We start from the raw sequence: 16,056 nt of genomic DNA on the forward strand, positions 1-16,056 counted from the left end.
TTATGGGATTAATAGGAAAACTAGGAAACTCAAACAGACTAGATGGGCCAAATGGTTCTTATCTGCTGACACCTTCTATGTTTCTATGTTACTGTACTGATACAAATGTGCACTGTAAAAGCTAAAAAGTAAGTTGTAAGAACAGAAAGAGTTTCTCTTACTTGTGCTCCAGAGTCCAGAATGAAAAGGGTAAATTTTTAAATGTTTTATTTAATTTTCATTTTTATATGAATGCAGTAGACGGCACCTGCCCCATGCATTGTCTATGGGACTGCTGGAGATACCCAGCTGGACTATAATTTTTGCTATAAATTACACTACAGTCATTAAAAGCTTTGATGGCATGTCAATCAGGTCTGATGAAAGGAAGTCTAACTGTTAAAACCCCCGCAGTCTAAAGAGAAGGGGCTGCAACAGCTCAGCTTCATTTCAAAATTGTTGCTGTTCCATGCACCTGTGGGGGTCTTGAGGATAAGACCCTTAACAATCAGACATTAACAGAATAGTTCAACAATACATTAATGTTGAGGCTGGGAAATGTATGCAAGTGTATGGCCACCTCAATATCTTATTGCCAGGTCTTGACTTGCAATACATAGTACTGAAGCCGCAGAACATAAGCTATGACATTCTCTTCTATATGTACACACACAACTGTTTACATAAGATCCATGCTCTTCCCCCACAGTGATTTGCCAGCTTGGTGCTAATGAGATCTAGCAAAGGACACCAGGGTTGGCTCATTCTAAGCCACAACAACAGTAATTCAATGCAAATAATTGGTTTACAAAAAAAAAAAAAAAAAAAAAAGTGTAGCACCATGGCATTAAACTTATTAATACCAGGAATAGGAATAACAGGCAAGGAACGAAGATCATAGGTTTACAGGAAGAATATAGGTGGTCAGTAAATATAGGAATGTCAGTAAAACCCATAGCTAGAGTTTAAAGGGGTACTTCACCCCTAGGCATCTTATTCCCTATCCAAAGGATAGGGGATAAGGTGTCTGATCTCTGGGGTCCTGCTGCTGCGGACCCCCGTGATCTCCTTTCTGCACCCCGACGTTCGTTTAGAGCATCGGGTGCAGTGCCGGAGGCTTGTAACATCATGGCCATGCCCCACTCTTGACGTCACGGCCCCTCAATGCAAGTCTTGCATTGAGGGGGCGTGGCCATGACATCACGAGTGGGGCGTGACCGTGACATTACGAGCCTCCGCTCCGCATCGCCAGTCATCCGGCACGGAGCTTATTTTGCTCCTTGCACCGGATGTCTGGGGTGTCGCAGCCAAGATCGCAGGGGGTCTCCAGCTGCGGTACCCCCGCGATCAGACATCTTATCCCCAATCCTTTGGCTAGGGGATAAGATGTCTAGGGGTGGAGTACCCTTTTAAGATCTGGAGCATTATAGAAAGAACACAGAACACCAGTGAAATGCTGCTCCCCCTTTTCTTTTCAGGCGCCTGGACAGACGTGGACCAAGTTGTCTCACTAGACTGATCCCATTCTCAAGACTTATGCACTATAAGACATACAGATATAAGATACTTAAGGCATATATACATGAAAAAAGGCACCAAACAAAAGAAAATGCAGTAAGATTAGGCGTGGCCTGACATTATACATGAAAAAAAATAATAATAATGAAAAAATTCAAGCAATAGTGAATCTAGCTTAAAGGGGTTTTCCAGGAAAGCTATAACAACTGTCTCCAGAACGTTAAACAGATTTGTTAAAAAGTCGTCAGACTCACCATGGACTTCTTTTTCAGGGTTGTTTCTTTATTGCATACTCACATATAAAATTGGTGCAGAGGGGGGAGAGGGATCACAGTGGGGGGTATTCACTGTCTGGATTTGCTATTACAAGTCAGAGCACCACCGTCACTTCGAGGAACACTCCAACACGTCCCGTGTTGGTATCAGCAGCAGTGCCGGACATAGCACTTTATCTCTGAGATTTGTAAATTACTTCTATTAAAAAATCTTAATCCTTTCAGTAGTTATCAGCTGCTGAAGTTGAGTTGTTCTTTTCTGTCTGACAACAGTGCTCTCTGCTGACATCTCTGCTTGTCTAAGAACTGTCCAGAATAGGAGCAAATCCCTATAGCAAACCTCTAATGCTTCGGACAGTTCCTGAGAAAAGCAGAGGTGTTAGCCGAGAGCACTGTTGGCAGACAGAAAAGAACTCAACTCAACTTAAGTAGCTGATAACTACTGGAACGATTAATATTTTTTAATAGAGGTAATTTACAAATCTGTTTAACTTTTTGGAGCCAGTTGAAGTTAATTTTTAGGCTTCTAAATGTTCCAGTGAGCACTGTTAGGACCATAATACGGAAGTGGAAAGACAATCATTTCACCATAAATTTTCCTCGACCAGGTGATCCTCGCAAGATTTCTGTCAAACGGGAGAAAATTATAATCAGAAGAGTATTCCAAGAGCAAGGACCACTGGTGGAGAGCTTCAAAAGGGAATTGGCAGGTACTGTTGTCTTTTTCTATGAGAAAACTGCAGCTAAACAGGTGCCCCCCTCAACGGCCATTGCTGTGCTGCAATGTAGCCGTATACAAGCAGTAGCATTGCTGTACTGTCCCTTGCTGCTCCCAAAGCAGTGTATCTCTAAATAGCTATACCCGATGTCGTACCTAACGCCAAAGACAAAAAGCATCAGGCACATTACCAGAAACAGCCAAGCATGCAGTGCCGGGATGGTTGTGGCATCACCCGCTACTGCCCATACTTAGCTGAGCAGGCTGTTCCCGGTGCTGAGTATCTCTAGATAGCTTTACCAGATGCTTTCTATCACTGGCATTGGTATCACTATTTAGAGATACACTACCAGGGCAGAAGGGATGGTACAGCTATGCTACTACCCGCAGCATAGCAACGGCAGTTAAGGCTACATTCACACTTCACTACAGTTTTCAAGCAGATTCCGCTTGAAAAGAACATGTACATGTTTTCAGCAGAAAGTAGCATGGACTGTGTTGCAATCAATGGTGATGGCGCAAGTCCGCGTGGTCCTAGTGTAAAGACTTTTGGTGGCTGCTGCAGCAGGCGTATTGTCTGGTTGGAGATTCCGTAGTGTCAAGGTAGAGGAGGGAGATGCCAGTAAGGCTGGGTTTACACTGATAATCTCCAAATGGAATTTTTAGAACAGAATGGGGGAGATTTATCAAAAACTGTCCAGAGGAAAAGTTGCTGAGTTGCCGTTGGCAACCAATCAGATCGCTTCTTTCATTTTTGACAAGGCCTCTGAACAATGAAAGAAGCCATCTGATTGGTTGCTATGGTTGCTGATAGGTTGATAAATCTCCCCCAATATGTTGAAATTAGTCGATGCTAGGGCTGCATGGACACAGCTGCCCCCATAGATAGCAATGTCTGCGGAGTGGATTCTGCCCGAAGAATGAACAAGATAGTGCAGTGTAATCCCATTGCCAGCAATGGGCCTTTGTTGCCCCAAAATTTCCAACCAAAAATTACCATGCAGCATTCCGGTCGGAGATAGTATGAATAGGCCTTAAAGGGGTACTCCGTTTAAAACATCTTATCCCCTATCCAAAGGATAAGGGATAAGATGTCTTATTACAGGGGTCCCGCGCTGGGGACCACCCACAATCTCCGGGCCGGCAGCGGCGGCATCCGGAACACGGAAACTTGGAGCTTCCGCGTTCATGACGTCATGCCACGCCCCCTAGATTAATGTCTACGGGAGGGGGCTTGCCAGCTAGTACGTAGCTGTCACGCCTCCTCCCATAAACATGAACGGAAGGGGCATGGTGGCTGTGTTCATCAGTGGTTCGAGTAATTATCTCAAAGAGGTGCCATTTAAATTTATCAGAACACCAGTATACTGTTAGGTGCCAGAACAAATATTAGAGCAATAGTGCTATTAGAAGATATTAGCCTATTATGGCCTGAGGCCCACTGAATGGGCATAGAGCCTTTTCAGGATTAACAGAAGTTTGAAACCGTTCATTAAAAGAGAGGGAATAAGTGGTAATAAGCGGCAAATTAAGATGCTGCTTGTTAGCAGTCATGAAAAGATATATAAATTAAAGGGGTATTCCAGGCAAAAACATCTTATCCTCTATTGAAAGCATAGGGAATAAGTTGTCTGATCGCGGGGGGCCCACCCCTGGGACCGCCCCGCGATCTCTCTGCAGCACCCGCATTCTATGCGTAGCTGCGTCTGCAGTTTTGGAAACCGCCAGGCTTCCGAGAAGGGGACGCGACGTAATGCCACGCCCCCCTCCATTCATGTCTATGGGAGGGGGCGTTGCGTCCGTTATGCTCCCTCCCATAGAAATGAATGGAGGGGGCATGGCGTCACGTCACGTCCCCGTCTCGGAAGCCCGGTGGTTTCCAAAACTGCAGATGCAGCTACGCATAGAATGCGGGTGCTGCTGGGAGATCGCGGGGGTTCCCAGCGGCGGGCCCCCCGCGATCAGACATCTTATCTCCTATCCTTTGGATAGGGGATAAGATGTTTTTGCCCGGAATACCCCTTTAAGTTTGGAATTATGAACATCAGTGTTTCCAAACCACGGAGTCTCCAACTGCCCAGGCATGCTGGGAGTTGTAGTTTTGCAACAGCTTAAATAAGCACTGTCAGGATCAAAAACTTTTTATATGTTGTACATCTTGGCAAAACAGTAATGGGTCTAATATACTTCATAAAAAAGTTATCTCCTTTTTATAAAAATCATGGCTTATATAAAAGACCACCAGACTCAGGGAGGAATGGAATGCATGGTAAGTGAGGGCAGCTCACTGCTTGCTCTGGATATGCTCCTTCTTGAGCAGTAGGTGTCAGAATGAGTGAGCAACAGAACGGAGCGATTTGTGAGCCAAATACAGAAGCCAGTCACATAAAAAACACATGTAAAGAATCTGCATGACCTAGTGGATGACAATTGGAAGCATTGCTTTTTTTCTGTGATATGACAGGTACGCTTTGAGGCACACTGGTTGGGAAACACTGTTACAGACAGTAAATAGAGAATACAAAAAGGTAAAGAGGGCACAGAAGATTAAATGGAACCTGTCATCAGTTTTATGCTGCCCAAACCGCATCTGAAACGCTCGGGTGGTTAAAAGAAATGACTGTAAATGCAGAATGTCAAAAACGTGATTCTTAGCTCACGTTTAGCATAATTATTCATTCAGATTAGTACAGAAGGCTGTGGTCCTTTACACTTTCCAAATAAGAGAGGTCGTCAATGTATCTGCGGTATAATAAAATATAGTCTTCAAAAAATAGAGCAATTAAAGGTGTGGTCTTCTTCAGAGCACCCCATGAATACATTTCAAAAGCTTGGCACCACCCATTTAAAAAAATAAATAAATAAAAGGGGGTAGTCTATTGGATCTATAGATTAAACACCCTTTTCCCTATGAGGTTATATAAACTATCTGAAACCACTTTGGCAGACACACTCAAAGATTGATGCATTTTTCTGCACATTTTTTCTTTTACGTTAATTATTAATTTACTTCAGATTTTCAAAGACTCCCCCTTTATTTTGAATATATGGTTAAAAAATGTTTGTCCTACTTTTTTGATTTTTCGCGCCAAAGAGTTCCAATTTTGTGCCACTTTTGCCGAGCTTTGCGACAAAATTGCAAACCCGGGAAAAAACTGGTGGGACAAGCTATATCTGAGGAAGAAAAAAACGAAAATACTAAAATAAAAATGGCCTGTTCTTTAAGGTCAAAACGGGTTTGGTCTAGTGCTGGGCGATATACCAGTTCATACTGAATACCGTTTTTTTTTGCTGTATGATATGAATTTTTCCCATACCGCAATACCGGACGGGCCCCTCCCCCCTTCGAATGAATGAATTATCAGCCGCAGCGGCTGTCTCCACATCGGTAGACTAATCATAAGTGACCCGCGGGCGCTGCTCTGCTTCTCTAACCCACCCCAATTAATTATCAGCCCAGCGCTGCGCTGTCCCCCACATCGGGGAACGAATCATATGTGACCCGCCGGTGCTTTAAATTAATTAGTTGCGTGCCGCGGCACTGAAAATGATTTATAAAGGGCATCTGTACTGTGCCTAGGATGCAAAAATATCAGTATCGGCCTCACGCTGCTTCCTAGGGACAGGAACGTAACAGAGCCGTCAGCGTATCACCTGCCGCAGCTGTGTCCCGCCTCGGCCGGTGATAGGCTGAGCGCACTGTCATGTAAGGAGCCGGCCTATCACTGGCCGAGGTGGGACATAGCTGCGGCCGGTGATAGGCTGAGTGCCGTCCCCAGAGGCAGCATGAAGATCGCAGCGGAGAACAGTGAGGCCGATACCGGAGCAACGGGGGAACATAGGAAGGTGAGTCAAACTTTATTTTTTTTTTTTTTTTTTGCAGCCCGTGCACAGTACAGATGTCCTTTATTAATAATTTCCAGAGCCGAGCACGCAACTAATTCAGTTAAAACACCGGCGGGTCACATGTGATTAGCTCCCCGATGTGGGGGAAAGCGCGGTGCTGGGCTGATAATTAATTGGGGGGGGGGGGTAGAGAAGCAGAGCAGCGCCCGTGGGTCACTTATGATTAGTTCCCCTGCGTGTGTGTGTGGTGGGGATGGGGGGGGGGGGTAGAATACCATTAAATACAGTGGAACCACCATAACTTCCAAAAAAAAAGCATGATATACATTTTTGGTGATACCGCCCAGCTCTAGCTTGGTCCTTAAGGGGTTAAAAAAATATATATGGGTGTGTAGGTGACAAAATAAAAGCTTTAGTATTTTGAGAATGAGTGTTGCAAAAAAGAATAATGTACAATTAATAAAATGGGCACTGTCAGATAAAAAAAACTTTTAATATGTTGTAAAGCATGCAAAAGCAGTAGGTTTTGCAATTTGTTTCATTAGAAATGTTTAACTAATTCAGGGTGAAAAAGCCAGTCAACTAGGGGTCTCCCCTCCATGCTTGGACACATACCAGTCTGCCGTGTCCAGCAGTCATCGCCTACGTCATGGACCTATCTTCTGATTGACAGCAGGTCCAGCGCTGGGAGCAAACGCACGCAGGGACCTCATTGAGCCTCTGAACAGGATGGGGAAGGCTCACGGTGCATCGGCATCACCCCACGTCCCGAGCATCCACTCGTGTTATATATATAGTATGTTTATATATGTTTAGGGGGAGAGGGGGCTGCCGACCACCGACTCCCGGACACCGCTGATCACCGGACACTGCCGCCCCACACCGCAGCCCATCATTGCAGCCAGACTCCGCCGTTCGAGTGAGTCCTTTACGGTGTTGCGGATGTGTGGGGCTAAATATCATGGCCAGGCTGAGCGGGCAGAGGATACCCCCACAGGAGCTGTCGACCACCGGACAATGCCGCTGCTGAGAGCCCAGAGAAGCGCAGCGGGCATAGCGGGCGGAGGTTTAGGATACAGTAAACTGTTTGAAACTACAACTTCCAGCATGCCCTGGCACTCTGGACATGCTGGGAATAGTAGATTTGCTAATGCTAGGGGAGATGTAACCATCTGCCTGCTCACATCTCCCCTAGCATCAGCAAAACTACAACTCCAAGCATGCCCTGACAGTGTCGACATGCTGGGAGTTGTAGTTTTGCTAAGGCTAGGAGAGATGTGAGCAGACAGCATACTGAGGGAGGGGGAGGAGACCTGCACAGTGAGGCCACGCCCCCTCCCTTGGAGAGGAATTCAAATTAGCGAGCTACAATAAAAGTGTTATAAAAAAATAAAATAAAGGTGCTAGACACATAAAAATATAGATGTACATGGTCAGGATTAGGTATTGAGTAATATATATATATATTTTAAAAAATTGTTGGATCTGACAGGTACGCTTTAAGGGGTTAAACTGCTTTTAATAGCTATATACAGCTATATATTGTTTTTATAGGCTTTTAACATAACATTAGTACAAAATAAAAAATAAAAAAATCATATAGGTTTTACACCACTTCAGAGCTGGTGTGAATTTTACATGATATTTTTCAAGTAAATTGTCTACAGAGCCTTTGAAAATATATAGTAAATCCTCAAATTACGTTGACACGCCCACTTTAGCAGTTTTGACGTGAACCGTGCAAACCTTGCAGAAAACCAATGTACACAGCTTTGAACATATATCGGGCAGCACAACTACTTATCATTATATCTGCTTATTATCACTCTACTCATTATTTGCTGGATGTGCTATGCACGTAGATTTGGAGAATCATATTTATGTTTTTTTGTATTGTATTTAAAACCCTCCCATCAAATTCCTTAATTGTCTTTCTTAATCAATCATCTATCTATATACAGTGTAACCCCTCTTATAAAAAAACACCTCTTTGATAAGATTTTCTGTAAAGTTTTTAGTTCTTCAGCTATCATGCATTCTTGGAGAAGACCACCCCCCTTAAAGATTTTTTAGGTGACCTTCTCAAAGAGTTTTCACTGTACAATGTTTACAAGACCTGTACATTGATAGTTGCACCCCACCATTCTGCAGAGACTACGATCCTTATTTTTCACGTCTTCACAAACCATTGACTCAACACCACTGGATCTTACTTATAAAGAAAGTATTATTCAAAATTACAACTGCTTATCTTTTTTATCTGCTTTATCACTTTAATCTTTTAATCTTTTGGCCAAATTTACTGTCTATATAGCTCCAGATCATCTTCTCATTCAATGTTTCCTATACCTTTCCACCTATAGCTATATAAGTAACTGTTGCTCATCATGTCTACATTTATCCGCGTCTCTCCTTTTTATGTCACAATGTTAGTGAGAACTTATTTTGACTCTTTAAATCTTCTGTTAAAGGGGAACTACAGCCAAATTAAATTATCTTCATATAGCTGTACATGTAAAAGTTATATAACTTTGTAATGTACAAGTGTAATCTTTGCTGAGCACTTACCCTGTGTCTCTCAGCTTTTCCTCCAGGCAGGGAGTCCAGTAGTGACTGCCGGGCACCAGCCATTTTGGGCCTGACACCTCACTTTGTAACATCACAATCCCTTCTCTACAGCTCTGCTTCAGCATGTAATTGTTCCTGATTGGCTGAGACACACACCTTCCTCATCTATATTCACTGCTTCCCTAACTATGTGACCTGCTCTGCTCTCTCCCATTAGGCTGAATACCTCTGTTAATCTTGAGAAGGCCCTTTACCCACATAGTGACTGTGTGTTGGAGTTCCATGGTGACGCACAGATACCCCATAGTACCACATGGAACTCTAGGAGAATATGTCTGTAATACAGCATCAGAGAAATAAGCCACAATTTATTCTATTCCAAAATAAATAGTATAGTATGGGCCACAGACTTCTAAGAGTGTCATAATAGCATTTCATACAACAAGGAACTTGTTTGGAGCTGTAATATAGCTCTATACATGAGGCCATAGGTTTAACCAGCAGCCGTGTTTACTATGCTTGAAGTAGGAAAATAGATTGTGACCCTCAGTGGTAAAAAGTTCTCTGTATATAGGGGGAGATTTATCAAAACCTGTGTAGAGGAAAAGTTGACCAGTTGCCCTTAGCAACCAATCAGATCGCTGCTTTCATTTTTGAAAAGACCTCTGAAAAATGAAAGAAGCGATCTGATTGGTTGCTATGAGCAACTGGTCAACTTTTCCTTTACACAGGATTTTATAAATCTCCCCCTATAGTTTCTATATATTGTCATAAAATATGTCAGTACTGTATACATTACATTTACTACATAAAAAGATAACTATTAAACAACCTCTTACTATGTCTTAGGGTGCGTTTCCATGGACGTCTGTCCCCATTTTTGTAATCTCCGTTTCAGTTCCGTTCTAGCAGGCTGTAAACGGATTAAAAACGGTTTTAAAAAATCCCATTCATGTCAATGGGATTTTTTTACAATCCATGTACATCCGTTTGTACCCTTATGCACTCATTTCCGTTTTCTTGATGGCAGAAAAAACGGCACATGCAGTAAGAAAACAGATACAGTAAATTTAACATTGAAGTCTATGGAAAAACGGATGAGCCTTTAATGTAATCCGTTTGCATCCATATTTTCCATCAGTTTTTGATCCATTTTTACTTCTGAGCATGCTCAGAACAAAAAAAATATATTTTTTTTGTTTATTAACCCCTTAAGGACCCGAGGTTTTTCCTTTTTGGACTTTCGTTTTTTCCTCCTCACCTTTGAAAAATCTTAATTCTTTCAATACTGCACCTAAAAATCCATATGATGGCTTATTGTTTGCGCCACCAATTCTACTTAGTAATGACATCAGTCTTTTTACCCAAAAATCTACGGAAAAATGGAAAAAAATCATTGTGCTACAAAATTGAAGAAAAAAACGCAATTTTGTAACTTTTGGGGGCTTCCGTTTCTACATAGTACATTTTTCAGTAAAACATGGCATCTTCTCTTTATTCTGTAGGTCCATACGATTAAAATGATCCCCTACTTATGTAGGTTTGATTTTGTTGTATTTCTGAAAAAAATCATAACTACATGCACGAAAATTTTTGTTAAAAATTGTCTTCTTCTGACACCTATAACTTTTTTTTTATTTTCTGCATACGGAGTGGTATGAGGGCTCATTTATTGCACCGTGATCTGAAGTTTTTAGCGGTACCATTTTTGCTTTGATCGGACTTATTGATCGCTTTTTATTCATTTTTTCATGATATAAAAAGTGACCAAAAATACACTAATTTGGACTTTGGAATTTTTTTGTGCGTACGCCATTGACCATGCAGTTTAATTAATGATATATTTTTATAATTCGGACATTTCCGCATACGGCAATACCACATATGTTTATTTTTATTTACATTTTTTTTTTTATGGAAAAAGGGGGGCTATTTTTTTGCAGTGTTATAGCTCCCATAGATCTATTACAATGATCAATGGTTTCTCATAGGAAACCATTGATCAATTATTCTGCCGCCTGACTGCTCGTGCCTGGATCTCAGGTACTGAGCAGTCATTCGGCTATCGGACACCAGGAGGCAGGTAAGGGGACCCTCCTCGTGTCCTACAGCAATTTCACCACAGCAGTCCCGAACAGCCCCCTGATCTAACCGGCATTAGTTTACTTTCACTTTAGACGCAGCAATCAACTTTGAATGCCATGTCTAAAGGGTTAATAGTGAGCGGCACCACGATCAGCCACGGGTCCCGGCTGTAGTTAGAGGCCGGGCCTGACCCGCTATGACGTGGGGCCATGCTGTGGCCCCGCGTTATAGAACGGGAGTGGACTCAGGGAGTACAGGTATGCCTTGGGTCCTTAAAGGAGTACTCTGGTGCAGACTACTCCTGCTCCGTTCTGCCCGGGCTGCAAAAAAAATAAAAAAATGAAAATAAACCATCACTCACCTTCCTGGGTTCCCGCAGAGCGCCACTACAGCTGATCGGTCCTCCGGTCCATCTTCTTCCTACTTTCGTGTGAACGAAGCGTCACATGGCGCTCAGCCTATAATGGGCTGAGGCAGAATATCGTGGTGGCCAACAATAGGCTGAGCGCCATGTGACGCTTCGTTCACACGGAAGTATGAAGAAGATGGACCGGAGGACCGATCAGCTGTAGTGGCGCTCCGGGGGAACCCAGGAAGGTGAGTGATGGTTTATTAAATTTTTTTTGCAGCCCGGGCAGGACGGAGCAGGAATAGTCTGCACCAGAGTACTCCTTTAAGGGGTTAACTGAACAATAACGGATCCAAACGGATAACATCCGTTTGCATCCATTTTTGTCCTTTTTTTTCTTCTTAAAGTCTGTTTATTTTATTTTTTTTGATGGGAGAAGAACAGAACGGGTCTAGACGGCCGTGTGAACTCAGCCTTAGCTCCGTCTTATTACTTTTAGCAACTACTGACAATATCACACTGTGTTAGTAAACAATGATGGCTATTAGTAAATAAGATTCAAGTTAGCTGTAAAGTATTTGATTGACTTATGACCCTGCCAGACAAGACGTGAGGATGGCCAATGAGAGGTGGCACTGACGTGCTGCCCTGAGTGATGGCAGAAACAATGAATTAAGCCTTTCTTTCCCTGACTCAGCCTCCCTCAGCATACACTCTTTGTGGTGTGACCTCAGGCATCACTTGTTCTTGTCACTGCTATACTAACTAAATACTCTGCTTTTTACATTACTCCTTATGCTGGAAAATTCCTTCCTCATACATTTTTAACCATGGCTTGGCCTACTAAAGGCAGTTATAGATGGTGCTGCATATTATTCTAGACTAAAAAAAAAAACACCAAAAAAATGTAAAAACCTCGAGACCAAGGCAAGAATTTAGAATAAGGATTATCTAATACCCTGAAGAACCTCATGGGTCCTTGCTGATATTTATATGGTAAATCCTTGTTATGTCAGGGAACACAAAGAGTTAATCGTACAGCTTCCCATAGATGTAACAATCTCCCATTCTGTGATCAGATCACAACATTGTTTCAACATTTCTACCTGACTCAATCCATTTGGACCGATAATGATGGTGAATGTCCCACTGGTCACTTTAATGTTAAATGAATGACCCCATAAAAATGTATGGCCAGATGATCAATACAATTCATGGTGTTGTATGTCTATGTATCATCCTGTCCTCCTGAGGAGCCTTGGATACAGTTATCCTGAATAAGATTAGATACAAACTCTTGAACTTGCTTTCCTGCCCATACAAACACCGTCAGCAGAAAAAGTCCACTTAGTTCCTTTTTAGGCTTCATTCACACCACGTTTTTGCAATACAGTTCCCGTATACATTTTCAATGTGTAAACCGTACGGAACCGTATTGAAAACCGTATGCATTGACTCTCCATTGAAAACCGTATGCCAAACCATGCATCCGTTTTGCGTCTTATACGGTTTTGTCCTTTTTTTTTCCCCCGTACCCAAAACCACAGTTTTTGGTCCGGGTGAAAAACTGTATTAAACGATATACCTTTTTTTTTTTTTTTAAACACAGGAGTCAATGGAAACCGTACAGAACCGTATGTGCGTCCGGTTCCGTCCGTTTTGCACCATAGCTTTTTTGACTTTGCACTGTTTTTTTTTTCTTGGAATTTCAATCAAACAAGTGAAACTTTATTCTTAATGTGAAAAGTAAAAAACGTATACGTTTTTTTCTTTAAAAAAAATGGATGCGACCGGACATCATTTTTTTTTACCGTTCACGTTTTTTAATCGTATACGGGTTCAAATTTGTTACAGTTTAGTCAGGTTTTGAGGAATCCGTTTTTCATTAAAAAACCTGATACAGGAACTGTATTGCAAAAACGTCCTTATCTTAGGCTAGCAACCACACCTGCTGGAAGTCTGTTTCCAGAATTGACTACTCTTTTAGTAAAATTGCCTAACCTCAGACTGTGCCCTGTCTTCTTGTGTTTAGCTTTCCATTCCAATACATACATACGGAAGCTGGTATACACATGGCTCTTCCTGTGTAGCCATGGCAGTGTTTCCCAACCAGGGTGCCTCCAGCTGTTGCAAAACTACAACTCCCAGCATGCCCGGACAGCCAAAGGCTGTCCGGGCATGCTGGGAGTTGTAGTTTTGCAGCAGCTGGAGGCCCCCTGGTTGGGAAACACTGAGCTATGGCATGTGGCAGTGGTGGCACACAGGTACCTACCTTTGATGTACACATCGTCATCAGCCCTCATGAACCACTCATATTGATCCAGGTACTTGTCATGCATGTACTTGATCATCATGAAGGACTTCTTCTGAGGAGGATAGGAGTCGTCCACCCCAGGTAGGGAGATAACTGGCACTGGTTCTGGCAGCTGCATTTCCTCTGAGCCCTGACTGGAGAAGAACTCTACTTTCCCAGGGATGTAAGGTGCCCAGGTCCTGTATGCTGCCACTGCCCGTGTATCCAAGTATTTCTTAGCTGTCATAACCCCGACATAAAGGAAATGTCTCTGCCTCTCCTCTGGGGGACCCCAGTCTCCACTTCCATTGTGGTTAACCCTGTGCCTGCCGCCGCTGCTGTTGGTGCTGTCCTTCTTCAGCTCTTCTTCTTCAGGTCCTGCAGCAGGAGTGCTGTGTGGCAGCACATCTTTCCCGTGCCAGGGGTCATCCCTGCCAGGGCTCCTCATGCCCCCCTGCTGCCCTACCTGGACCTTCTCTCGGCTGTAGAAGGAGCAGACATTGGACCTTCTCTTCTTCTCGCTCATCTCAGCTACTTTGGGGGCGATGAGCCAGGAGGCAGCAGTAAATCCCAGGATTAATCCCACTACCACACTCATCCAGGGTCTCCGGGACCTCACAGCCATTCTTCCCTGCAGCCTCTTAGGGACCCCCGGGGAGCTGCTGCCTGTGGGCTCGGGGTGCAGGGTGGAGGAAAAGTTACCGGGCAGGAGAGCAGGAGCAGCCCGCGGAGCAGCAGTAGTGTCTGGGCTGCCAGCTTGTCACTGCTCGCACCTCCTCCTAGCCCCACGCTGCAGCTGCCTAGCCTCCTCCTCCTGCTCCACCTTCTCCCTCCGCTCCCAGCCAGCAGCTCCTCCACACCCCTGTGCCCACCCAGACCTGCCAGCCTGCAGTGAGTGGTCCCAGACAAGCAGTCAGCCTGGCACTTCTATAGGAGGGGCTGCCTGCTAGCACAGCCTGGGTGAAGATGCTGCAGCTCCCAAGCTTCTGGCATGTGGGAGGGGAACAGCCCATGTGCTTACTGGAGGTTGCCACCCCAATCATCTATTGTGTATGGGAGGCTGTCAACTTCACATGGCACATGCCCACACTCAGCACCCCAAAGCTGTGCCATCTGCACCCAGTCAGTAATCACTGCACAATCTGCCTAATGTACATTCATACTCCATGCATCTGGCATACATCTACATAGGAATATATATATATATATATATATATATATATATATATATATATATAAATATATATATATATATATATATATATGTATATATATATATATATATATATATATTTGTGTATAATATATATATATATATATATATATATATATATATATATATATATATCTTTATTTTATTTTTTTCCTTAAATAGATGTATGTAAAAGAAGTGTGCAGCTCACTTGGATGAATTAATATATATACCCAAGGTTACTGGTGATGCCTTCACCCATAATAGGCCAAACACTTCCGAAAAAATGGAATATAATCAATTAAAATGAATTTTATATATATATATATATATAGATGCAAAATCAAGAAATGTTGCAGTATCTTGTAATACCTTTTTTATTAGACTAACATAGTTTTGTAGAGACAAGCTTTCGGGATTCCTCCCTTTAGGGACTTGATAAAGGGAGGAATCCCGAATGCTTGTCTCTACCCTCTGTAAGGGCGCATTCACACGTTATTACTAGCAGCGGGTTTCACGCTGCGGGAAACCTGCTGCGAGTTACACTACCATTGATTTGAATGGTCCACAGACAGTCCGCAATAGTGACAGATTTGCAGACTGTCCGCGGACCTATTTAAATCAATGGTAGCGTAACACGCAGCGGGTTTCCTGCAGTGGGAAACTCGCTGCTAGGTCCTAGCGTGTGAACGCACTCTTAGTCCAGTAAAAAAGGTATTGCAAGATACTGCAACATTTTTTGATTTTACATCTGCATATATATATATATATATATATATATATATATATATATATATATATATTATATACATGTGTGAGTGTGTGTGTGTGTGTGTGTTTCTAAACCGGTGTGCCTCCAGCATGCCCAGACAGATATATATTACAAAAAAAGATAAGTTGGCCAGCTCATACTGATACACAACTATTGCATGGTGCTGGATGTCTCAGACCTTACAAGCCTGGTAACTGACTGCTCAGAGGCACATTCATAGTGTAGGGTCCATCCCAATGAGGTCACCTTAGAGTGGTGGGATGGTACAAACTATTTGGCCAAATGGTGAGCGCAGCACCTCAATTCTTTCATTTTTCATTGTAGCAATATAGCATTTCATGTGTTATCTGTATCTTTGTGCTAGCAGTGTGCTACTGTATTCTCCTGTATAAATATATATATATATATATATATATATATATATATATATATATATATGTCATTGCTGTAGATGTTGGCAC

The 16,056-nt window shown here is 42.9% G+C and overlaps 1 protein-coding gene across 1 annotated transcript in view; it reads right to left on the reverse strand.

Annotated features, from left to right (window-relative positions):
* Window positions 1–14,515, reverse strand: part of CHSY3 (chondroitin sulfate synthase 3) — a 362,113-nt gene extending 347,598 nt beyond the window's left edge. Inside the window, exon 1 of the mRNA XM_056537288.1 lies at window positions 13,611–14,515. Coding sequence (XP_056393263.1) covers window positions 13,611–14,256 — 646 coding nt within the window. The 5' untranslated portion in view covers window positions 14,257–14,515. The remainder of the gene's footprint in view (window positions 1–13,610) is intronic.
* Between the last annotated feature and the right edge of the window lie 1,541 nt (window positions 14,516–16,056).

The sequence above is a fragment of the Hyla sarda genome, chromosome 1 (assembly GCF_029499605.1).
Source record: "Hyla sarda isolate aHylSar1 chromosome 1, aHylSar1.hap1, whole genome shotgun sequence".
Taxonomy (NCBI): Eukaryota; Metazoa; Chordata; class Amphibia; order Anura; family Hylidae; genus Hyla; species Hyla sarda.